The sequence below is a fragment of the Miniopterus schreibersii genome (assembly GCF_964146895.1).
Source record: "Miniopterus schreibersii genome assembly, chromosome: 12".
Taxonomy (NCBI): Eukaryota; Metazoa; Chordata; class Mammalia; order Chiroptera; family Miniopteridae; genus Miniopterus; species Miniopterus schreibersii.
The window spans coordinates 21916686-21942811 of record NC_138112.1 but is presented as its reverse complement, the minus strand read 5'-3'; the positions used below and the strand labels follow the sequence as shown (position 1 = coordinate 21942811).

Genomic DNA, 26126 nt, shown 5'->3' with positions numbered 1-26126 from the left:
TACTAGGGAAGTCACCAAGGGTTGTTCTGTAATACTACCTTTTAACCTTGATTAACATGATTTAACATCTTACATATATTTTTAGGAACCTGATTTGAATGCTCTGGCACAGCAGGCAGCAGAAAGAAAAAGAAAAGCAGAAGTGAGGCATAAAGAGGCCCTGAAAGTACAGAAAAAGCAAAAAGAAATGTCAATGAAACAAAAAACCTGGTAAAGTAATAGTTTTTACCATATTCTCCACTGAAACTAGTATGGTTAGAAGTAGAGGCTACATTGGATAATGTTTAAGCTACTGTTAAATAAAAGTCACAGTATATCCATTGTGTTTGTTAACTTGGTTTAATAATGCAGTGGGGCAGAGTGGTTTGCTTAGGTGAACATAGTAACAAATGAGCTTTCTCCTCTAGCCTGACTTTAGCAACAATTACTAAGTTCGTGTAGAAATGTATGGCTAGTTCAGAATGCATGCCAACCAAAATCTCTCTGCCTTTGATGTAAAAAAAAGAAGAAGAGCAGTGTAATTAAGAACATTAAAAGAGGTTATAGATTCTTTGAAAGTCATTACTGTTTTTGCATGTTGTAAAAATGAAAGATCCTGTTACTAGTCAGCAGTGGTCATTTTATACGGTGGCCCATCTTTCTCTCTTTTTTTTTTTAACTCTAAACTAAGGAACGTTAGATGTTTGTTATATTAGTCACCACTGTAGAGCTTTAAGTCTTTAGATACATCTCTTTCATTTGGTAAACATTTTCTTACATGTCTGTTATGTATGGACTCTTTATTAAACAACACACTTGAGCCTGTGGGATCAGATTGGAGGATTTCTTGAGATCCTATGGCTTTTATATTTTTAACCTTAAGGGTTGAACTGTAATATTACCTAAGAAAGTAATTTATGCCATCTCTTGCTTTTTAAGGCACATAAAAGCTCGAAAGGAAGCACTGCTTGCAGAAAAAGAAAGATCTGCGAAAATTACAAGTCTGCCACCTCCTCCTCCAGCTCTTTTTGAGGTGAATTACTTTGAGTGTTAAGAAGAACTAGGTTATAATAATTCTTTACTATTAGAGTTCAGTGCAGATCAAAATATCATTTGCTTTAACTTTTAAAAAATTTATTAATTTTTAGAGAAAGTGAGAAACATCTATTTGTTGTTCCACCTATTTACGCATTCATTTGTTGATTCTTGTACGTGCCTGGACGAGGGATCGAACCCACAACCTTGGCATTTTGGGACGATGCTCTAACCAACTGAACTGCCCAGCTAGGGCCTAACTTAATTTAAATTGTACAAGTAACACATGCATATATCTGGAGTATTTAAAAATGCTAGGTATCATTTTACACAAAAATGCTTTAGTATGTATCTCTGCTGTATAAGGACTTTTTTTTTTAACATAATACTAATATTGTTCCCAATATCATCTAAAACACAGTCTATGTTCAGTTTTCCCCAGTTGTCTCAAAATATTTTTTTGTTATTTGCAAACCTGTAATGTTTTTGATTTTTAAAAAACTGAATAGTTTGGCCCATTTTAAAAAAAATGCCCTTTATTTTAAAAGTAACTGGATTATTTGCTCTGTAGACTTCGCATTGTAAATAGTTACCATATTATAAGATAAAGAAATTAGGTTCATATAAGTTAATAAATATATGCAAGATTATGTAAAATGAGATAGGTCTCTGGGTAAAATGTGTGCTTTTGTGATTTGGAGCTTATTATTCTTTTAAATTTATCTTTATTGTTGGAAGTATTACAGGGGTCCCCTTTTTCCCCCCCATTAACCCTCTCCTCCACGCTTTTGCCCCCTCCCCAGGCCTTCACCGAACTATTGTCTGTATCCATGGGTTATGCATATATGCGTATAAGTTCTGTGGTTAATCTCTTCCCACCCCACCTCCCACCCCACCCCTTTCCCTCTGAGAATCATCAGTCTGTTACATGCTTGCTTTTGGAGCTTATTTTTGAAAACACATTTTATTTATTAAGTGGTGAAGTGGAAATTAATTTGAAAAGGTATTGATTCTCTTGTTCACATTAGCTTTTTGTGGTTATTGAGCTGGCTATTTGGATGATTATCAAAATCAGTTATTTTTACCTAAAAAGTTAAGTAGAAAAGAAAACCTATAGAAACACAAAGATGTCTAATTTAGTTGTATACACACATATATTTTATGTATGTATGATCAACATAGGCACACCATATTTGCCTCTTAAGCCTTTCATGTTGTCAGCCTTCCTGTTTTTATGTTGAGCCATCTGCCATATAACAGTTGATCCAACAAGATTCAAATGGAAGAGTCAGATTTCATTCACTCCCTCAGTACCATGTTAAAAGGCAGGTAGTTTTTAATCCATGATGCCTTAATTTTCCTTTGTCATAATTCCTAAGGTTCCTAACAAGCCAAAGGCAAAAATTTACAAAAAGCAAGAAAAACTGCATGATTTGGCAAGTATGAATAAATATGTTGGATGTATACTTTCCCTCCCCCCAACTTTTTATTATGAAAAGTTTCAAAGTACAGAGAAGTTAGAAGAGTACAATGAATAGCTGTTTGCACTGTATATAGATGGCAAATAGTTGTGCACATATGTATATATTTGAATGTAAATTGTAGAGATGACACTTCACCCCTAGTACTTCCACATGCCTCTTGTAATAAGGATATTCTCTTATGCAACCACAGTAACACTTTAAGAATATTAACATTAATTCCTTAAATCTATTTAATTAGTTTGTACTCAGAATTTTCCAGTTGCCCCTAAATTGTCTTATCTACAGCTCTTTTTTTTTTTTTTTTTGACTAGGACCCAAGTCAAGGTTCACCTATTGCTTCTGCATGTTTGGTCTCTTTGGTCTCTCTCAATGTAGAACATCATCTCCCCCAACCCTAGTCAAGTCTTTTATTTTAGACTTTGACAGAACTACTTTGAAGAGATTAGACTCGTTTCTCATATTCTGTATGTCTGGCTTGGTTATGGTGGTGACTATAAGAGATATCCATCATAAAGGTATATTTCTCTTTTCAATTACCAAGTTATCTGAGAGGCTATACTTTGGCACCAGACAGGTGTCTATCATCCTCCTACATTCATTCATTGGCCTACTTCTGTTTGAAAAAAGAAAAGAGAACTAACCTCTTACCAGTGAGCATGAACCACCATAACCAAATGATCAAACTTAGAATCAGTAATAGTGGAGCATCTTATTATGTGTCTCCTGATGTGGTGCATTAAATTATACAGCATCACCTCTTTAATATTCTTGCCAAATATAATCTAGCTTTAAAACCTAAATTCCAGTTTGATGGAAATACAGGGCATGATCCCATGTGAAAAAAATAAGGATAACTGATGAAATATAATTTTTTTGTTTTGGATCCAGCTTTAAATGAAAATTAATGCTTTAACCTAACAATCTATTTTCTGTGTTCCGTTTTTCAGAACGTTGAAGTAAAGAGAATTTCTAATATGAAAACCAGTAGTTCTACCTACCATCATCTTTGCACTTTCGTGAATAGAGAGACAGACACCAAACAGGTGATTGACTTAATATCGGGTCATGTCCCTCACTTTATTATTTCTCTGTTCGTTGACTTGAGTTATATCTTGGTTCTATGTTTGTTGTTCCGAGGTGTCAAAATTTGAACAACTCTAACCATCACAGAGTAATAATGATTAAAAAATCTTTCAAATATGCTTTGAATTTTCATGTCACGTTTAATATGAATGAGGTTTAATACGAATGAAAGGAGTTGGTGAGTTGGGTGGTTATATTTTACAATAGCAAATTTTAAAACTTTTATATCAAAAAAATAATGCATGCTCTTTGTGAAAATTTTGGAATTACACGCACAAGCATAAACTAGGAAAACCACCTATGATTCCATTACCAAAAGGAAATATGGTTAACACATTAATGAATTCATTGTAGTCTATATATATAAACATACAGTTTTTAAAATATGGCATTTGACAAATACTTAATATTTTATCATAGAATTTAACCATTTTTCTGTTCTATTTCTTCTGTAAATAATGCAAACATAATAATATTGTACAGTTTTGTCTACAGATCTCATTGTATGTTTAGAACAGATTCCTAGAACAGAAATTATTGGTTCCAAACTATGTGACATTAGATAACAAATACTTGATATGAGTCATTAAATTGCCTTTTAAAAAAGTATCAACAATGTATGAGAAAGGCCATCTTATTATACCCTAGGCTGTATGGAATATTATGGTTTAAAATTTTTTGCCACTCTTAAGAATGACAAATGATCTCTCATTATTATAATTGCTATTTCTTTGTAATGGTGGGTTTTAATTTTTTTCATGGATATATTTAGCTGCTAGGAAAATAAACTTTCTTGATATAGCATTCATTTGGAGTTTAGAATGCAGCAAATACCCATTTTGGTTGACTGCTCAGTAGCAGGTGTTAAAATCAGTATTCGGTCAAGACCTAAAATGAGTATTATCATAAGATTAAATCTTGAGATTTATTTAAAATCATAAATGATCATCACAACTTCAATATTATAATGCTGGAACAATAATTTCAGTCTTTTGCTACCTTGCTCTTGTGGTTACTATACTTCATTTTTGTATTATTAAGTAGATGCCTTTCAATTAAGATTGATGAAAGACTTTTTTTTTCTTTTGCCTAGCTTTAGTATAGGGATACCTCTGATGGTGTTAGAGTAAGTTACTAAACTTTCCAGCTTTCCTCTGAGAGTAACTGAAAGACCTACCTACTCTTTAATTTCCAGGCTTGAAGATTGGATCAGTCGTTATAATACAGTTTTATAAAAGCAGGTGCACAAACCAAAGCATTCTGTTATTTTCTTTTATTTGCTTCTTCACACTGTCACTCAGGAAAACTCTGTCCTTAAACCTTGGGTTTAAAATGTGACAATGGAATAATGTGCTTGGTTTGCAAGATAACAATGTCCTGATAACTTAGTTCTAAAGTCCCTTGTATGCCATAAAATTCGTCTTTGGCTGAAGAATGATGAAAGTGGCCTGCTATATTCCTGCTAGAGCCAGTAATTCTCTGAATTATGTTTTGCTACATTTACTTTCTATACACACAACTAAACAAAACATCATGTACTTGAAATTCCTAAATTACTCATGCCCTTCATCATGTTTTTTCCGTTGTCAATGACAGTTGCATAGTTTAAAAATGGATTTTTTTATTCTAGAAATATTTTTCCAGTCAGAGCCATTATATTGGTTACCCTGGGACCCAGAAATGTCTGCAGACAAGTAAAGGAGAAAAGTTAAATTCATCAGTATAAAAAATTTCTGCCCAAATGTCTGATATACAAGATGCACAAGCAGCATATTTAATAATATTCAGTATTTTGTGCACTGCAGATTACAATTCATGAAAAAGTTTTTCAGAAACATATTTTCTAAAAAGAATTTTGCTTCGGATTCAGTTTTTGCAAATTTCACATACCCTTTGAATTCCACTACTGAAAATGGAATCTAACAGTTATTTCAACCAGATTTTTGTTTAAATTTTTAATTGCATGGACAAAATCTATAAAGGATTGTATTCCTAAAGCACTCTTATAAAATCTTGTTTTGAAGTTTGGGCACTGAGAATAAAACTTGAGGTATCTAATTTTTCTCGTTACTCTATTTTCTTTATATCCTTTATATTCCTCATTGTGTCTGGACTTAACATGTTAATCATGAATGTTGTGTATTTTAAAGTTTTTCTCTCCCTTAAAATTTTGGTTTGCCAAAATTGACATTCTGCTTTTACCCTTAGCTGGAGTGAAGGATTCCAAAACAACTTTTTTTTTTTTTTGTAACCTCATGGCCTAAATAGAATGAAATACTGTTCCTAAAGATTATTTTTGGAAAGCTTTGCATATTAATCCACTAAATACTTTTATGCTGATTATAATTTTGATTTGATCAAATTTTTGTTTTGTCTGGCATATTTAGATTTGCATAAATGTTTATTGGCTCAAAAGTAATATAATATTTTTTATAAAGTTGTTTGCGCAGTGTACTCTTTCTTAATATATTAATGTCAGTCTCTACCTATTTTACTATTTGAGAATTTTAAGTAATTTTTACATATATACTTAATAGCTTTCATGGCCATCATTAATTATTGTTTTAACTGACCAACAGAATTTCAACATATAAAATACATGAGAAAATTTTTACTTAAAGTTACATTTGGAATGTTACCAGTACTTGAAAGTGAATATTCAGATATAAGAATCCAGATTATGTGCACCTCCCCCCCCCCACCATTGTTATGTTAATAAATATGATGGCTGACTCTACAATCACATAATTATGGGTTATGCATATGTTCTCAAGGCCAGAAATTATATTAAAGTAGGTGTTTTTGATGATTTGGCCTTCTTGAGGCTGAACCCAAGCAGCAAATTTTGGTTGAAAATCAAAGACAAATCTCAGTGTTTTCATAAATGACTTACATGTTTGTGGTTTCTTTACTACTAGCTTTGTGGGTGTTTACCTTTCAACATTCAGTGTTTTCATAGGATTTCTTTACTTAAAAAATGATGGAGGAGTGCGTTGGATGAATATAATACCGTGATTTTCAACCTGTTTCATCTCTTGGCACACATAAACTAATTACTAAAATTCTGCAGGACACCGAAAAAATTTTTTTTTGCTGATCTGACAAAAAAAAAAAAATAGATGTAATTTTGATTTATTAACACAGGACGGCTATTGTTGTGTTGGCTGTTGTCATCTTTTTATTTGAAAATCTAAGGGGAAAAACTCAGTGTCCCTGACTAAATAGCCAGATATTGCATGTTATAAATTCTTGCCGCGCACTGGTTGAAAATTGCTGGTACAGTGTAATCTGGTTTGACATGAACAACTTGTAAAACTTTACACTAACAATTTCATCTTACTCATAGGTACATGCTGTTGATAATTGTGGGCATTTAAAAATACAACTGTTCTTACTTAATTTTATATAAGTAGAAAGACATGATTTTAAAGTTGTTTGGTTTTTTTAGGTATCTCTTTGTTTTACACTTTTAAATTGTCTAAAATGTTATTGATTGACTGCTAGCCAGATCCTCATTTGGCTGCTGAAGAAGAAGCTAAAAGACTGGAAGAAGTACAAAAACAAGCAGCGAAAGAGAAAATGGAACAGAGTGAAAAGGCACATGTACGGGGTTTCCAAGCAATGAAAAAGATCCATTTGGCTCAAGTAAGAATTAAATTCTGCCTGTGACCACTTCTGGTAGACTTAACCAACAGCATTGCAGAACTGATTAGTGAGTCAGGTCTTCCCCCCTCAAAGTAAGGAGGTGTGAAGAATGTGCAGGTATAGTCGCTGAGTCATATGACTTCAAATTTCCCACCTTTCTTTTACCTCTTGTTTCAAATTCAGGTTGGGTGAAGCTGTTCACACTTACAGTATATTGCTGTTCTAAAACTTTTACTAATGATGAATTTATTAAAAGTTAAACATTTTAATCAGTTCAAAAATAGCCTGAGAAAAAATTAATAGCTTTCCTAATTATTTGAATTTCATTTGTGCTCTGTAAATTTTTGGGATTCAATTTATTAAATATTGATTGAGCAGAACACTTGTTGGCTTCGCAGAGTGTTGACTCGAAGGTAGTCATGATCCTTGTTGTCAAGGAGCTTTGAAAATGTGACTGTTGCAGACCTGCAAAATATGTATAATGAAAACTGGCTTTATAGTTAGCTTCACTTTTGTCAGGCCTATTCAGCAAGTGTTTATTCTTGAAACGGCGTAGAAGTGATTCATCTTTTTAGAAGTCTGATTTTATGTTCTATTTATTTAGTTAGTTATTTTTTTAAAATATATCTTTATAAATTTCAGAGAGAGGAAGGGAGAGGGAGAGAGAGAGAAACATCAATGATGACAGAGTTGTCATTGATCGGCTGCCTCCTGCACACCCCCAACTGGGGATCGAGCCCACAACCCAGACATGTGCCCTGACTGGGAATCGAACTGCAATCTCCTGGATCCTAGATTAATGCTCAACCACTGAGCCACGCCCAGCCGGGCTTGGATGTTTTAAATGCTCATCTGAGGAAGTTTTTAAGTACTTCTGTGAGAATTAAATGCTTGTTTTCTCTTTTAAATTTATTGGGGTGACACTGGTAAAATGCCTGTCTTATTAAAGTTAATTTGTATAGTTTGAATTGAATTATGACCTTCTCCCTTAAATTTTTAGCTTTTATAAACTGGCAATAGATTATGACTAAAATAACTGAATGTCTGAATTATTTTCAGTAATTTTCATCTAAGGCTAAAACCTATAGAAAAAAATGTGGAAGCGTTGTAAACTTAGCACTCCTCCACAAATCAGTAGGTTCTAGTGGTAATGTAAGTGGACTCCACAGTTGGCCTGGATTTTTGTCCCTTTGTTCCTTAGCCGTTTGATCTCAGGCAGTTTACCTAACCTTGTCATCTGTTTTGTGAGGATTAAATTAGTTTAGTAAAGCCCCTAGAATTGTGCCTGGAATTTCATAAGCTTACAGTAAATGGCATTGGTGGTGATAGTTGTTGTAAATAATTCAAGTAGAAAAATATGCCAAGCTTTCAGTGAACCAGAAATAGTATAGTTAATCAAATAACTTTGAAGTTAATTTAACAGAATGATTTGAAACTTAATATAAATGAAATTAATTTGTTCATAATTTGATTCTTTTTCAGGGTATAGCAAAAAAATTTCATCTCCAAATGACAAAATATTTAAAACTTTACATAAGAATAAGTAGTGTGTGTATGTAATCACTCAACAAACACTTTGTTATACAGGCTGTCCACTTTTTTGTAGACTTAGTATCTCTTACACGAAAACGTCATCAAACCCATATAATCTCATTACTATTAGAGCATTTCCTTTCCCCTGTCTGAACCTCTTTGCTGTAGACCCCATTGTGCCCTGGTAGCTTATTTCATGCTAGTGTCAAATATAATTAGTGTTTGGCCTCTACTTGCCTCTTCAACTTTATCTTTTTTCCTTGACTATCCTTGCCCTCTGTCCTGTCTATAATGAAGAGCGTACCTTCTGGGAATACCCTGTGCCTTCATTTCCATACCTTTGTGCTCTAGCTCTGCTCCCCCTTCACCCACTTTTATCTGGCTAAATCTTCATCCCAAGGAATCGGAGGTCTTCTCTTATGCTCCCTCTATAGCCTCCGCCACCAAAATTCTGTTAGATAACCTCACTGAAACTCCTGCTTAAACTTCCAAGTTAGCCAGACTCTTTAAGCTTAAAAAGAAACATGTAGATCCCTTTTAATCATGGCAATTCCTAAGAGTGTGAAGTAACAAGTATCATCTGTTAAGCCACAGTCGCTCTCGGTCCTGGTGCTTACCTGAGACTGGTATATGCTGCTGTCTACGTGGAGAACTGGTACCGAGTATATTGCAGGAGTCATGGCAACTTATATGGAACCTAATTTCATGACTGTCTTGAGAAAGAAGAGCTGTAGCTGGCAGATAACTTTTGAAGTTTTGTGGCGTAATTAGTACCACCCACCATCTTAGAGTACTTATTAACAGAGTACCAATTCCCTGTTTGTTGGTCTCTAGGTTAGGGGTGAGATTATATATTTAGCATCAAGAATGGTATCTGACATTCAATAAATATTTTTTGAATGAATAAATTAATGTCTTTTTGTGGCATAATGAATGGTAGAGGAGGGGAGGGAACCCCAGGCCCTGTTTCTCATGATTTCTCTACTTTTCCTTCACTGTTAGTGTTATTATCCAAAGTTTGTGACTCGGCTGTTGTTAATCAATTCTCTTTATTCTTGAAGAATCAAGAGAAACTAATGAAAGAACTCAAACAGCTACAGCAAGAGGACCTGGCACGTAGGAGACAGACTGTAGCACAAATGCCACCACAACTAGTTGCACTTCCATACAAACGCAGTGAAATGAAAGAAGACTGGCAGAGAGAGCTAGAGTTTGCCTTTGAAGACATGTACAATGCAGACAGGAGTAAGATATTTTCAGTAAACTTTCAACAATGCTTTTAAAGATTTTGGTGGGAAAATACATATTTATATTGATGAAGCAGTTTTTATTTTGAAATGAGTTGTCTGTTTGAAAGAGGACCTCATATTTTAGACTTAGAAACTATAATGGCCTTTAAATTTTTATGCTCAAGTTCTTTTTAGTCATTTTGGAATGAAAATATGTCTCTGTATTTCTTTATTGAGAGGTGAAAGGAAACCTGATTTTGCACCTTGAACCAGAGCCTTTGCCCACTGTGACTGATCAGATCCAGGACGAAGATCTGGACCTTTCAGTGGAACAAGAAAATTTAGGTGAAACTGAAAACCCTCCAGTGACAGAAGCTGAAACAATATGTCCTAGTGAAGCAGACGGTAAAAACTTCTTCAGAATTGAATATTACAGTGTTTCATAGAACAAAATGCTAATCATTCACCAACAGTTAGAAAAGTCTGATCTAATTTGAGTGCAGACAGTGACTAATGCAAATAGGAATGATGGAAGGAGGAAACAGTATGTACAGATTTCCATTACTAAAGAACAATCCTTGTTACATATATAGGAGGAAAGTTCTTTTATTCATATATACATATCATCTGAAGATTTTTAGGTTATTTGGTTTAGATGCTTAATTCTGAATTCATTTGAAAGCTCAGCATTTTTTAGACTTTCATCAAATCACCAAAGAGATCCCACTGTGTTAATTATGGATAGGCACTTTATGTGCAGTGATGAATAGCACACCCTTATCTCTCTCTCCTAAACTTCATCCCTGTCTCCACAATTCTAAACCTTTTCACAGGTCCGTAAAACTCAGTGTCCTAACAGTAAACAGATCGTCTTCTCTTTTCTTCTGAAACCTTGTCTTCTGTTCTTCATCCTGCAGTTACCCAAGTCAGACCGATGAGTTACCTCTAACACCCCCCTCTCTTTTACTCTCCATCGCCTTAGGGACCAAATTCTCTTCATTTTGACCTCTTTTTACCCCCATACCTACTAGTATGGCCTTTGTTCAAAGCCACTCAGGCTTTCTCATCATTTTCTCCCTACACTGGATAGGTAACTATATGTGGGTCTCCTTTTAGACTCCTTGGGTGAAGGCCCTAGGCCCACACTGCTGTCCAAATAAGAGTGTAAGGTTATTATGGTTTGGCATAAACTTCAGAAGGTGGTTTCAGGGCTCACTTGCCTTCCAGAATTCCCACTCAAGCTTCATTTCTGGCCTCTGCAGAATCTTTTATTTTCTTGCCAGATCAGCAGTGCTTTTAAGAATATACTTTACTGTTTCATCCAGCTCTTTGAGTTGTTTTCATTGGGAATATCATTCAGATCTGTAGTTTGTCAGAGTTCCAAGGCTTGCCCTATCTAAAGGGACAGTAACTCTTCAGCTCCTGTTAATCCCATTTGGGATTGCTGGCTCGATGTTGCCAACTCTTGATTTTTCAAAAGAAGCTAGGAATACTGTTGTTTATAAGGTTCTTATTTTTAAATATTTGCCATTTATTTTTTAAAAAATGAGTTAGTCACAGACTAATGGTGAGTGAAAGAAGCCAGGCAGAAAAGAATGCCTAAGTGTGATTCCATATTTATATGAAGTTAAAGGGAAGAACAGGCAAAACTAATCTGGTATCAAGGTAGAGACCAGGGGTTATCTTTAGGGGTATATTGACTGGAAGGGACATGAAGGAGTTTTCTAGATGCTGGAAATGTTTCACATAATGCTCTGGATGGTGTTACATAGATAAATGTAAAATTCACTGAGCTGCACACTTAGGTTTTGTGTATTTTATTTGTAAGTTATAACTCAAAGTTTAAAGAAAACTGGGTGAAACAGAACTACAGTCTGCCAGTTTTCAACCTCTATAGATTTCTTAAATTTTTTAAAAATAGGTCTTTTTATTGATTTCAGAGAGAGAGAGAGAGAAAGGTATTGATTGGCTGCCTCCTACATGCCCCCCTGATGGGAACTGAGCCCACAACCCAGGCATGTGCCCTGACCAGGAATCAAACCGGGATCTCCTGGATCATAGGTTGATGCTAAACAGCTGAGGCACACCAGCCAGGCTAAATTTAAGTCAGAGAACTATGTATTCGAAACACAGTTTTGTCCCCTTAGAGAATGTTAGTACTGTACTGAATTTTGGCATTGCACTATCAGCCTGTATGGAAGGATGTTTTGAGGAAACAACTTAAGAATTTTTAACTATAGGGATCTCTTTATGATGATAATAAGTGGGAGAAATTTTCTCAGATAGTTCCAAGAATAATTTGGGAGCATCTGATTTGCTTTTAAGGTTATAACTAGTTATGTTTTTCTTTATAGCCTACTAAGTACAGAGCTGTAATTGTTACCCTTCTCTAGCATAGAGTATAGAACCTTACAGCACATATTTTCGAAGTTAACATTACAAAGTAAGAGGTATGTATTCTGTCGTCATTTAACAAGCAGAATAAACATGTTCCTGATATGTTTTTAAGCTGGAAATTTGTGTTGAATGCATATTGTTGGAAGTAGTTTGATTTTGGTGTCTTTATTTAGATATAAGTTAAAAAAATTATTCCTGGTTATAAAATTTTGATTGGGTTTGAAAAGCATTGTACATACTATTAAATTATAAAGTGAGGAAAATAAAGTTATGCTTTTGTTTTAACTGGTAGTTGTAGCTGTAGCTAAGTATAAAGATAGAATAATATCAGGTATATCAATAGGTGCTGAATATGTGGTGTGTGGTTTTTTTTTTAGTTCCCTTGGCAATGAAGACCCAGCAGCTCCCTTCAAAAATTCTTTTCAAAAAATTATTAAATAAGATCCGAAACCAAAAATCTCTCTGGACAATTAAATCCATGTCTGAGGATGAAAGTGAAACGATTACGGCTGTTAGTGAAACTGAGAGTAAAGAACCAACAGTTGAATCAGAAACAACTGCTATTGAAGAGGGAACATTGTCCTCTGGGCAGGAACAAGGTGGGTCTGTCCAGTCGTCTTTATTTCGTAGCCCATACACCCTTTCTAAGTTATTTGCACATATGCTAATTCCTGAAAAATCAAATAGGTCAAAAGCAAGAAAACGTTTTAGAGTCCAAAACGCTGCTACTTAAAGGCAATAAACATTAAGAAAACTTTAGTGACTCTCTTCCAGACCACTTTCAGTGTAGTAATATTACATGTGTATACACACACATGTGTGTGTGTGTGTGTGAGAGTTCCAGTGTCATTGGTGAACCAGAATTAACCAGTTTCCTATTGTTGAGACATTTAGGCTGTTTATGATTTTTCTTGTTACTTGTGCTGCAGTGAGCATTCTTTTAGCAAAGTCTTTGCCCATATTTTAAATTATTTCCTTAGGAACAACTCTTGAAAGAATCAAAGGAGATGAACATGTTAGCAGCTTTTGAGTATACTGTATTGTGTGTTTATTCTTAGAATTCAGTGAAAGAGGATTTATAATATCATCTGAGGGACTCCAGCATTTAGAAGATGGCTAGAGAACAGCAAAGGCAGCACAAAGGAGTGGTCAGCAGAGTTGCAGTAAAAGGGGGCTCTTTCATCTCAGTTCACAACAGGTTATTTTGCAAAAGGCCTGCGTGTGTAGGCTTTCTCTAGCCCCATCTTGCTTCATTTTCCCCCTTGTTTAACTACACCCCATGTACATTGATCCTTTTTCAGCTCCCTGAATGAGCCAAGTTTTTATCCTCAGGGCTTTAATACTTGGTTATCTAGCTGATTCTTTCTTATCTTTCAGGTGCCTGCTTAAGTGTCATTTCCTAAAAGAAATCTTATCCAAGCCCCTAGTGTAATTCAGATTCCCCTGTAATACCCTATTGCAAAACTCTGTTTCTCTTATATAGTACTTATAGTCTCTAATTTTATATATTTTTTTTCTCAGAAAATTATATAACGTTTACGTTCCTACTCACCCTGTAAAACCTCCTTGAGGCCATTTCTAATTTACCACAGTGTCTCCAACATGCAGCACTTAAGTAGGTGCTGAATGAATAAGTACATGAATGAATGAATGCTTGATGCAGTTGCTGGCTACCATGATATGATTGCTAACTTTCTTCTGTGGCTTCATAAATAATAAAAATTGTAATGTCTAAATACGTCAGATACATTTAAGTTTCTTAAGCTTCTCTTTAGACTTTGATGCCTTGCTTATCCCCCTTTCGTGCTCTCCCATTGTGTTTGAAGATGTGAGCATGGCTTCTGAATGGTTCTCCTTCATTCTTTCCCTTTTTTGTTTTTTAACAAATTTAGTCTTCCATCTGTCTTTTTATATTAGGCTCAAGTTTAATGTATAAAATATGTGGTCATCTGGAAGGTGACTGGATCTTAAACAAGACATTCAGGTATACCAAGATTGAATTGTTAATCTGAATGCAGGTTTTTGTTATTTTGTTCAGACTTGAGTTTGACAGTGATAATATGTTCATAATAATATATCTCTTACAGTTGAAAGTGATATGCTAACAGTTGACTCTGGACCACTTACTAGTGAAGATCAATCAGTTTCTTGTGATGCAGACTCTAAAATGGAACAAGGTATTTTTTTAATTTACATTCTCAAACTTGCTTGGCTCCTCAAATCTTTTTCCTAATAAAATTACATGTAATGAATGAATAAAGAGCATTAGAGTGGTGTCAGAATTCTAAATTATTAAAACTGATTTTTGTTTTGGGGATCCTCCTAGAAATAAATGAGACCCAGCCTATCACAGCTGTAGCTCAGAGTTCAGTTCTTCTCCATCCTCAAGAAGCAGCAGCCAGAATTAGAATGGCAGCAAGACAGAAACAGGTAATTTGAAATTTTTATTTTTAAAGGTTTTGTTCCCCAAAGTACTATAATTTTGTTTGACCAGTGAAATTTGTCTTAATGACTGGCTACATTTAATACCATTTATTCTACCTTGACTTACACATTCAGCTGATAGAAGGCACTTCACATATACTACACATTTGACCCTTATGGTTTCTGCTTCGTATTTTATACTTTTGTATGTATCTTATCTTTCCTATAAAATTTATTAGTTTTTTAAAGTTGGAGGCTTTTTAAAAAATTTAATTTATTCTACATAGTTTCTGGTACAATGCCTTATGCATAGTAAGTGTTTAATAACTATTTCTTGAATAAATGAGTCCCTGTCATAATATTGGGTACTTGGCTGAGCTTTGTAATCTTAAAGGTTTTTTTGAAAAATAGTATTTCAGAAGAAAAGTTTAAATTCAGCCTCCTTAACTACAATTTTGGTCCCATGTACTTTAGTAAAAGACTTTTTAAAATACAAATTACCTTGAAAAAGGCTGATTATTACTAAGCTAGTCAGTTTATAGTTACAGTTTTTATAAAAATACTACTGAATAGTTAAATTCTATGATCCAGTATTTCTTCTCAAATAAATGTTTTCAAATCAGTATTCTAAAGCATTATTGTCCAACAGAACTTTCTGTGGTAATGGCAGTGTTCCATATCTGTGTCCAGTATGGTACTGATAGCTACAAGGGCTGTTAAATACTTGAAATATGTCTAGTGTAATTGAGGAACTGAGTTTTAAATTTTACTTAATTTGAATTAATTTACATAGTCACATGTAACTAGTAACTTTTGTATTGACAATGCTGTTCTAGAGGTACTACAGAACTGTAAACAGCTCAATTCCATGTCTCCTATGAGTGAGGGAAAGTAAGGAAGAGGAAGATAGGAACTCTCTGTAGCCTGACTAATTACTGATTTTATCTATTGCCTGACTAGAAATAGGTAAAATTTCAGATTGAGATATTTTTTAATTTTGAAAGCAAGATCATTTTTATTACCTCTAATAAAAGTATTCCTCTTAATAAAACTTCACATACATTCATTTTTCTACTTATTCAGATAATATTTATTATGTATTACATATGTGTCAGGGACTTTATAAGGTGCTGGATTTAGCAGGCAACCAGACTAGTCCAGTCCTTGTCCTCATGACACTTGGTCATTCTTATTACTTGGTTCTGTGTATGTGTTGGTATAACATTAGGGTGTAGGTGTCATCCCAGTGCCTTTGTCTGACCATCTATTTCATGCCTGGCAATATTTCTCATTGTATTACTATTTGGCTTCTAGGTAATTGCACCCCTTTATGGGGAGGCCTTGATACTTAATTTCTTTGTCATTTCTTACTGAGCACATTGTATAATTAAAGATATGAACACAGAATTTGGCCAAGCATTGTTTGCTGCTTCTCTGGAGGTGGCTTCAGTGATCATCAAAGTTTCCTTGTGCTCCCAGGAAATAGAAATAGTTTATGTGTTTATTTTTTCTTCTTTCTGCCTCTTTTAAAATTCTTTCCCTGCCCGGCCGGGCGTGGCTCAGCGGTTAAGCGTCGGCCTAGGATCCAGGTGATCAAGGTTCGATTCCCAGTCAGGGCACATGCCCGGTTGCGGGCTTGATCAATGACTCTCTCCTCATTGATGTTTCTGTCTCTCTCTCTCCCTCTCCTTTCCTCTCTCTGAAATCAATAAAGATATATTAATAAAATAAATAAACAAATAAACAAATAAGTAAATAAAAATTCTTTCCCTTTTTCTCCATTTCCATTTTTCTCATCTCTACCTTCCTTCCTCCCTCTGGCAGCAGCAATAACAGATAATCTTTTAGGATAATTGGTACTGTTGGTGATGATACCTGTCTCTTTTCAGTGTAATTCATACTCTAAACTTTTGTGTGAGTTTGTTAATAGTTCAATAGGTTTTTTGTTACTTAGATAATGGAAATAGAAGAGCAGAAACAAAAGCAATTGGAATTACTTGAACAAATTGAAAAACAGAAGTTAAGATTAGAAACTGATTGCTTCCGGGCTCAGTTGGAAGAAGAAAAAAGAAAGAAAACTCAACAGACTGAGGTAGGATGTGGGAAAATCTCATCCCAACATAGATCATTGGGGGATAAGAAAATATAAGCAATCTTAGCATTCAGAAAAATGCATTTCTAATTCTTAATTTGGTATTTTTTTTCTTTTAATAATGTACATATATGTAAAAATAAATATAAATAAATAAGTTTATACAAACCTAATGGCTTTCATCTTTGAGTTTCTAGAGTGTGTATATGTATGTGACCATAATTTGTATGTAATGGATATTTCGAGCTCTTGGACTTGGTGGCACTAAAAGAGAATGGTAGATAATTTTGTTTCTTAATAGTGGAAGGGCCAGTCTTTTTTTATATAAAAAAGTAAAACTATGGAAGTTAATTATAGAACTTCAGTTCATGTTAAATACTTTAGTACTTGTTTCTAGATTTACTTTTTAATTAGTAGCTTTGTCTTTTATTAGGTTGGCACTGCTCCAGTATCATGCGCCATAAGTTCTGATGAAGATAGCCATAGGCGAATGATTCGAAACTACCAACATCAGCTTTTACAGCAAAAGAGGTATTAGCTAGGGTACAGTTCATGTGTTATATTGTGTGACTACATATTCAGGATTTATTATTTATATGAAGATCTAATCAGGATTCCCTTAGAATTGTGGCATGTAGATTTCTTTAAGGGCAATGTGAACATTATTCCTTTTCCACCATGATTCTGGCCCATCCTAGATTGCTGTTGAATTTAATGTGTAGGCATTTCAGAATATGGAGCATTTTTAAAAATCTAAAAATAGTAATATTTGTTTTGTTTTTGTGTTTATTTTTGGTAGGTTTCATAGACAGTCTGTTGAAACAGCCAGGAAACAATTACTTGAATATCAGACTATGTTAAAAGGAAAGTACCCATCCATGCCAGCTGCATCATTAATTTCTGATTCTGTTGTATCAGTCCCACCATGGAAATCTGAAAGACAGACTCTTGTATCAGAACATTGGGATCAAGGTCAGAGACCCAAGTTGAGTCCTAGCAAATACCAACCTATACAACTAACACAGATCCCCCGATTAGAACAAGATTTTTTTCAGATTCCAAGACAAAATCACTTTCCACAGAGACAGGTAGAAACAACAGAAACAGATGTTTTAGCCAAGAAATGTTTGGAATCACAAGAACAGCCAAAGCAATTTTCACAGACTGAAACATATCAGAGAGACACTAAAGCAGTCCCTAAAGATTCTCATATACTTTTAAGGGCTTTATCACATGATAGGCCCCTAATACTGCAGCATGCCAGTGGAGTAGCTGAAACTTTAGACTCCCAGCAAATGTTCTCGGAGAACAATGAAAATACATCTGCCAAGCCAACTGAACCTTCTTCATTCCTACCACTGGTAGCTGAGCATTCTTGTACTTTTCTTCCTACTAACGTTGAATCTGGAAAAATCCAGGAACCCTTTTCAACCATGAGCAAAAGTGCAGTTTCCTTAAGCCATTCTGTAATCAGCCAAAGGCAGGGTAAGTCTTTGCCATCCTCAGAGAACATCAGAGCCCAGCAAGGTAATTTGAAGGCTCTCCAAGAGCAGTTAGACCTACAGAAGAAAGTTCTGCGGTCCAGACAGGAAGCCCAGGAACAGTTGCTTTTGGGCAAACAGAAAGAATTTGAAGGGCAAACCGGCATCTCTGTATTCCTTCCATTGGTACCTCTAGATTCATTTGCTTCTGTGCCTTCTGCCAAAGTTGAATCAGGGAGAATCCAGGAATCTTCTCCATCCAAGAATGATACTGCAGTTCCTGCAGGCCATCCTGGGGCCCTACGACTTCAGGATAGTCCTTTGGATTTTTCACAGCAAGATAATTTGAAATTTCTTCAGGAACAGTTAAATATTCAGAGGGACAGCCTTCAGGCCAGACGGGAAGCCCAGGAAGTATTGTGTGTACATAAACAGGGTGAGCTGGATGAAAGAGTATGGTCTAAACAGACTGAGCCACCTTCTCTCCCCTCGCAGGTAGCTCAGAATACATTTACTTCATTAGTTTCTGCTGGTACTCAATCTGGAAAAATCCAGGAGCAGTATTCATCTAAGAGTGAGGAGAGACTTCTCTCAAGCCAATCTGAAATCCCCAAATCTCAGGATGGCTCTTTGAGCTTCTTGCAGCAGTTCCTACCTTTGCACGATAGTTTGAAGTTGCTCCAAGAGCAGCTGACTGCACAGAGGGATGCTCTTCAGGCTAGGCACGCAGCCCAGATGGAATTGCTTTTACGTAGACAAAGGGGTTTGGGGGACGATAAGTCTGGACAGATGAGTTCTTCATTCCCACCGATGAGTGCCCAACGTTCAGTTGCTTTGCAAGCTTCTGCTAAAACGGAACCTAGAAGAATTCAGAACCTTTATTTGTCCGAGAAGGAGAGTACTATTCCTGCAAGTTACTCAGTGATCCCAAAATTTCAGGATGAGTCTCTCAGTTTTCCACTGCAAGAAAACTTGACAACGCTCCAAGAACAGTCACACATACAAAGGATAATAACTGGTGCTAAACAGGAAACTCAGGAATTTGTACACAAACAAAGTGAATTAGAAAACGGAATTTCTTCCAAACAGACTGGCACCTCTTTACCCTTATTGCAGGTAGATGAATCTGAAAGATGCCGCGGATTTCTGTCAAGTGGCAGTGCAGGTTCCTTGAGGCATTCTGAGGTCCCAAGATTTCAGGAAAGATTTCTGAGATTTTCACAGGGTAATTTGGAGGAGCACCAACAATGGCTAGACACAAAGGAGGCCCTTCAATTTAGCCAGAAACCCCAAGGAAATACACCTTTTGAACAAACTGGTTCCTCCTCATTCATGCCCCAGTTAGGACAGCTTTCATTTACTTCAGTGCCTTCTGAATCTGGTATAGCCCAGGAACGTCTTTTCACAGACAGTGATGGTAAAATTCCTTCAAGCCATTTTCAGATCCCACAGTTGCAGGATAGGCTTTTGAGGATTTCACAACTTATCCAGCCTCAACAAGATAATTTGAAGGCGCTTCAAGAACGATTAGCTGCACAAAGGGAAGCCATCATTCAATCTAGGCAAAAAGCCCAGAAAGAATGTAAACAGAGTGAGCGGAGGGAAGGAATGAGATCTCCTGAGCGGGTTGGCACCTCTTCCTTACCCCTAAGTGTACGTTCATTTACTTCACCACCTCTTACTGAATCTGATAGAATCCAAGAACCTTGCCTGACTGAGAGTTATACATCCTCAGGTCATTCTGAGATACCAAGGTTGCCTGATAGCCTTTTGGGTTTATCGCAGCCTGTTCCACAAGTTATATTGCCCGGACAAAATAAATTTGAGGAAAAGTTATCTTCTGAGCATTTTATTCAACCTCACCATCATGATTTGATGGTACTTGAGCAGCAGTTAGATATACAAAGGGAAGCCATTCAGTTTAGACCTGAAGTCCAAAAAGAATTGCTTTTGCAAAGACTAGGTAAGTTGGAGAAAGGGGTATCATCTGAGCAGGTTAGCCCCTCTTCAGCTTTATCACAGGTAGCATTGCCTGTTGTTGACTCTGAAAGAATCCAAAAGTCTTTTCCAAGCAGAAGTACCAATACTACACCCTCAAGTCATCCTGTGGTCCTCAGATCACAGGATAGGCTTTCGAGTTTCTCACAGTCTGTTCTGCCTCAGCAAGTTCATTTGACAGCACACTTGGACTTGCAAAGGGAAGTGGTGCACTCTGATGAGAAGGTCCAGGAAGATCTGCTTTTAACCAAAAAAAGTAAGTTGATTGAAAGTGGATCTTCTGAGCATGCTGTTCCCTCTTTGTTTCTACCCAAGGAAAGAGAGCATTCATTTATTTCACTACCTTTTGGTGAAGTTACATATAAAGACATTTGTGAATTGGATTCATCCAAGAATGAACATGCAGTTTCTTCAAGCAATTCTATGGCCCCAAAATTCCAAGGTAGACTTTGGAGTTTTTCACAGCCTGTCGTAGCCCAGCAAGATAACTTGGGACTTCAGAAGCAGTTGGATCTGCAAAAAGAAGAAGAGCTGCTAGTACACAGACAGACAGCATTGCAGCAGCAGATACAGAAACACCAAGAGACTTTGAAGGATTTCTTAAAAAACAGTCAGGTATGTATGAAACTTGAATGTCTAAGAATTAACCAGTGGAGCTGACCCGACTCTGACAAGCTTAATGTTTTCATCTTGGGCCTAAATAAGTTCTTACTGAGAGTAAACAGTTTAACATTAACTGCTTTAATTTTCTACCTTAAACAAAAACATAAACACTATCTCAAATGGTGTTTATCAAGTTAATAGTTATTTGAAACCCAGCTGATTTCAGCCAGTAGTTTGATACAGCCAAATGCAAACACTCTTAAAAGTGTGGATTGTCATTTGAAGTTTTGTTATAAAGGATTTTGAGCTTACTATAAGAAGAATAAATTGTAAAATAAAATAACACGTTAGCAGAATTTGTCTTCTACAAATAGCAGACCTTGTGCTTTCTGTATAGCACTTTGTTGATATTTGTATGTGAATCAAAATCAGTACCCTTTTTTTCATTAAGTGACAGTATTAACACCTGTTGTAAAACGGCATGATTTTAGGCTGATGGACAGCTGGACCTGCTGCTTGTCACTGAATTATAAAGAATACTCTAGCACAGTCACTCAGACATTCATAGCTTCTCTATAGGGGAGATAAGAGTATATTCTCCAAAATATGAATTTTTCCATTTTACTTTAAAAGGCTATTTTCAAAATTTATGAGTTAGCCTAAGTAGAATTCTGTAAATCTTTGATGTTCAGAAGAAGCTTGAGTTGAGTTTGTGAGAATTTGAGTTTTAGGGACTTAACTGGTCATTTTGAAGGAAAAGCAGAGGGGGATATTCAAGTAAAGTCTTATTGAAATGTACAATGGAGGCTAAGTTTTTAGGTCAAAGGCTGTGAGTGGTTGTACTTTCCAATGGAAATATATCAGCCTTTTGATATTAGAGGCCTTTCTTGTTTTTTATGTATGGATAATATAGTGTGAACTGTTTATTTGGTTGATGTTGTAATTTAAAAGGGAGATACAAGTCTAACGAATGCTTTGAATGATCCCTTATCCAGTGTGTCATCCCCACCCTCATCTGTCCACTGTTTCAGACAAGTAAACCCACTTTTGAAAAGGACTTAAATCCCCAGATGCTCAGAGAGTGGCTTCCTCTTCTCCAAGACCAAACAAGAGATGATCATGGAAGCATGAGTACTGCAGATAAGAGCAACTCTGATGATAATCAGCTGCTTTCAGAAGGTAAGTACCAAGCAGAGTGGTAAGATAATTGGATTTCATTGTAATTATTTCGCTGATTATATTTTGCTTTCACTTCTTGCAACTTGCTGGTTAAAGAGAAGTTTGTAGTATATTAATAGATTGTATTCTGCCTAACTTTTTCATTGACTTGATAGGTGAGCATCTGAACAAAGAACTGGGTAGGAGAGCCTCAAAGCCACCTGTAGCAAAAGTTAAATGTGGATTGGACTTGAACCAACATGAACTTAGTGCTATACAAGAGGTAGAATCACCAGCAAGTGGTGGCAGACCTTCTGTACTAGGTAAACAGATGGTTTGATAAAATACGATTTTTTTAATAGTTTGCCAGTTTTTTCAGGATGCTAATTTTTTGTTGTTGTTGAAGCCTGACTGAGTACTTATGGAAAGAAAAAAATGGTTTATATAAGCACTATATAAAATTTGAACTTAAAGAAATGTGGCATTTTATAACTAGTTTTTTCTTGTATATGGGGTAGAACCAATTTACTATAGATAAAAATTCTTTGCTGTTCCATATTCTGACACTCTTGCTTCCCTCTGCTTCCTTTCATGTCTGCTTTCTAAACCTGTTTCTTCAGGATATAACTTAGTTTTTTCTCTTTTCCCTGTTGCTTTTCTACGTCAGTATCTTTATTGTTCTTTTCCTGTATCTTTTATAGATTACGTATTATGCTTAAAATCCTGGCTTTAGCCCTGTCCGGTGTGGCTTAGTGGTTAGAATGTCAGCCCCCTGCACTGAAGGGTTGTGGGTTCAATTACTGGTCAAGGGCACATACCTGGGTTACAGGTTTGATCCCCAGCCTCAGTTGGGGCACATGTGGGAGGCAACCAATCAGTGTGTCCTCACGTCCATGTTTCTCTCCCTCCCTCCTTCCTCCCTCTAAAAAAAATCAAGGGAAAAAAAATATCCTCGGGTGAGGATTAACTAATTGTCCTGGCTTTAAGGACAATTAGCTGTATTTCTTCACTGTACTTTTTCCTAGATCCAATTATCTAGAAAAATTCCTCCCAGAGATACTTAGTAAATAGCCCTATTTGAATTTCATAATTATTTTTAGATTTCAGACTTGCCAAATAGTGTAATTGATCAAATTTATCAAAGTAAATCCTTTTTAAGAGAGAAATTTGCTTTGTCAGTAGAAAGGCACATGGAAGTACAATGTTAGTATTAGTTATTTTGGTCTTTGGCCATAAAATATTGTATCTTTGTTTTGGCTGAAAGAATTAAAGAAGGTAGAGATTGAGAATAATTCTTAAAAATCAGTCCCCTTTCTGCTTTCTTATTATGTCTTATAGAACTTATAACATAGAGTAATTATTTTATTCATTACTAGGCTTTGGAGGTTTTTCTTCTATTTTGCACTATCTGGCAAACCACAACTTCAGCAGGAATTGATTGATGCTTTCCCTAATTCACAATGAGCATTGGGAAATTCTCATCGATTCCTGTAATTTAATGAGTCATGTTTCAAGGTTTCATAATGTCTTCATGTCTAAAAGGGAAAGCTTTATACTATTCCCTCACCTCCACTCCTTATCTTTCAGCCTTCTTTTTTCGGTGAATTGTACCCAGATGTAAGTTTTAACACTCTGTCTACCTCTCCGACACCCAGTAAATCACAACTTCTCAGTTCTGCTTGATCAGCTCTGGCACCTGTCCATATCTTTCCATTCCCACTACCACTCATTTAATTCGCACCATCATTTCTTTATTGAATGGCTGCTATATCTCCCAGTGTCTCCTTGGTTCCAATCTAGCTTTAATTCATTTTCACATGACATATTCAGAGTAATCTCCCTTTATTTCTACCTGTTTTAAACCCTTCAGTAGTCTCCCTTTGATTAGAGGAATAAGTTCCAATTAAGTCTAGTCCTAGCTTCACCTACCAGGCCCCTCATGATCCTGTTCCTCCCTTCAGGGTTGGCATAAGGTTAGAACATGAAACAGCATTTCTTCCTGCCCTAAACACCCCTTACTCCTAATCTACTCTCTAGAGGCAGTCATTTTATAAGTCTTTAAGTGTTTCTTGTATTTTCCTTGTATTGGCAGTGGACTTTAGCAAAATATAAGCTAAATTATCATCATGCTGATCTATTTTTTCACTGTTGAGACAACTAGTATACTGTGACTATATTAACTGTAAAACTTTTCCTATTGTAAATTTTCTCCTTTTTTCATTTGCTTAAAGCTTCTGGTGAATGTTTGTCTTCCCACACTAATACTTCTATTAAATACCTCTGATATAATTTGAGATCACACCTTTTTCTCTGTGAAATATCTTTTAGTTGAAAGTTGGATGACCGCCCAGTCGGGCATGGCTCAGCGGTTGAGCATCGACCTAGGATCCAGGCGATCAGGGTTCAATTCCCTGTCAGGGCACATGCCCGGGTTGCGGGCAGCAGCCGATCAATGACTCTCTCATCATTGATGTTTCTATCTCTCTCTCTCCCTCTCCTTTACTCTCTCTGAAATCAATAAAGATATATTAAAAAAAAAAAAAAAAAGTTGGATGACCTGTATCATGCATTTTTAACAACAGTATTATTGCCTCCAAAAGGGATGAAAATTGGTTCTTGGGGAGGTGAAAAAGTCTTTAATATCTATAGTTATTAAAAGTTCATGGAGTTAGGAGACATTTTGTTGTTTTGTTAATCCTCACCTGAGGATATTTTTTCCATTGATATTTTTTTTTTTTTTTAGAGAGAGAGCAGAAGGGTTGGAGAGAGGCAGAGAGAAACATCAATGTGAGAGAGAGAGAGACATCGATTAGTTGCCTCCCCCAAGAGCCCCGACTGGGGCAGGAATTGAGCCTGAAAACCGATGTACGTGCAGTTGATGAGAATTGAACCCGCGACCCTTCAGTTGGCGGGTCAACACTCTAACCACTGAGCCAGACTGGCTAGGGGAGAAGGCAAGTTTTTTAAAAGCCTAAAAGCTCCTTAGGTGGATGATGATGAAAGTAATGTCGAGAAGCACTAATCTGTTTTGATCTTCCAATTTTCTATAGTTCATTTCTTTTTCTTTTAACTTTGCATTCTGGGAGAATTTCCTCAACTTTTTCTTTTAACTTTTCTTATGAATTTTTATTTTGACTATTAAATTGTAGTTTCTAAAAGCTTGCTCTTTTTCCTGATTTTTTTTCTTTTTCATAGCATCCTGCTATTTTCATGGACGCAAAATATTACCTCCTGTGTGTGTGTGTGTGTGTATAGTTTTTTGTTTGTTTGGGTTCCTATATTTTCTGTGTTTGTCTGAGTTCTTTTCTTTCTTTTTTTGTTGTTTCTGACTGGTATTTTAGAGGGTTTCTCTAAAAGCTTGCATATTGGAGTAGGATGCTAAAAGGCTGATTGGAAATTCTGTAGGCAGGGGCCTTATGTACTGCTGAACTTCACTGAAAAAGGTGGCTTTTCACTGGGGACCCTCAAATTAGTATCTGTAGTTCTTCAAAGACAGACCTTCAAGCCTGATACAAGCCTGGCTGCTAGCAGACCTGGGGGATCTGGGGGATGCAGACTTTCTTTTAATACCCCTGATTTTTTTAATGGCATTCTATCTCTTCCTTCTACCCTTGCACCTTTCAGTGCCTGATCCCCCTGAATTCAGAATGTATTAGATTCAGTTCCTTCAGAGACTAAATCTGTAGTCTCTTCTGGCGATGATGTTGAAGGACAGGGATGTCCCTAGATGGGAGGGATCTGTTCCAAGTACATAGTTTTAAACATTATCCCAGTTTTTAGTTTCCTGACACACACCATCCTTTTGCAATACCTGGTGCCTTTAATTCCCAAATTTTGTGGGGTTCTCAGTAAATTAGCTTCTACAGTTGGGAATCTCCCACTCCTTTGCTTGCTTGTTTTTATTTTTGTAGCAAAATATAATATTCAGAGAAGTGCATAAATCATAGGTGTTTATTTCAGTGATTATCACTGTAATAACCACCCC

At 35.9% G+C, this 26126-nt stretch overlaps 1 protein-coding gene across 10 annotated transcripts in view; it reads left to right on the top strand.

The window, feature by feature from the left end:
• The window catches only part of CEP295 (centrosomal protein 295), a 46210-nt gene that overhangs the window by 5326 nt on the left and 14758 nt on the right, over positions 1–26126 (top strand). For 7 of the 10 annotated variants that reach the window (XR_014000048.1, XR_014000049.1, XM_081154671.1 and 4 more), the window contains exons 4-17: positions 86–210; positions 919–1012; positions 3446–3541; positions 7086–7226; positions 9821–10004; positions 10226–10393; positions 12763–12984; positions 14473–14562; positions 14712–14815; positions 16764–16901; positions 17335–17432; positions 17701–20995; positions 22015–22162; positions 22318–22464. Coding sequence is in view for 8 of the 10 variants with exons in the window: in XM_081154671.1 (XP_081010797.1) it covers positions 86–210; positions 919–1012; positions 3446–3541; positions 7086–7226; positions 9821–10004; positions 10226–10393; positions 12763–12984; positions 14473–14562; positions 14712–14815; positions 16764–16901; positions 17335–17432; positions 17701–20995; positions 22015–22162; positions 22318–22464 (5050 nt within the window). In the remaining 2 variants the exon portion in view is untranslated. The remainder of the gene's footprint in view (positions 1–85; positions 211–918; positions 1013–3445; positions 3542–7085; positions 7227–9820; positions 10005–10225; positions 10394–12762; positions 12985–14472; positions 14563–14711; positions 14816–16763; positions 16902–17334; positions 17433–17700; positions 20996–22014; positions 22163–22317; positions 22465–26126) is intronic. The other 3 variants (XM_081154673.1, XM_081154670.1, XM_081154676.1) reach the window with 3 other exon arrangements.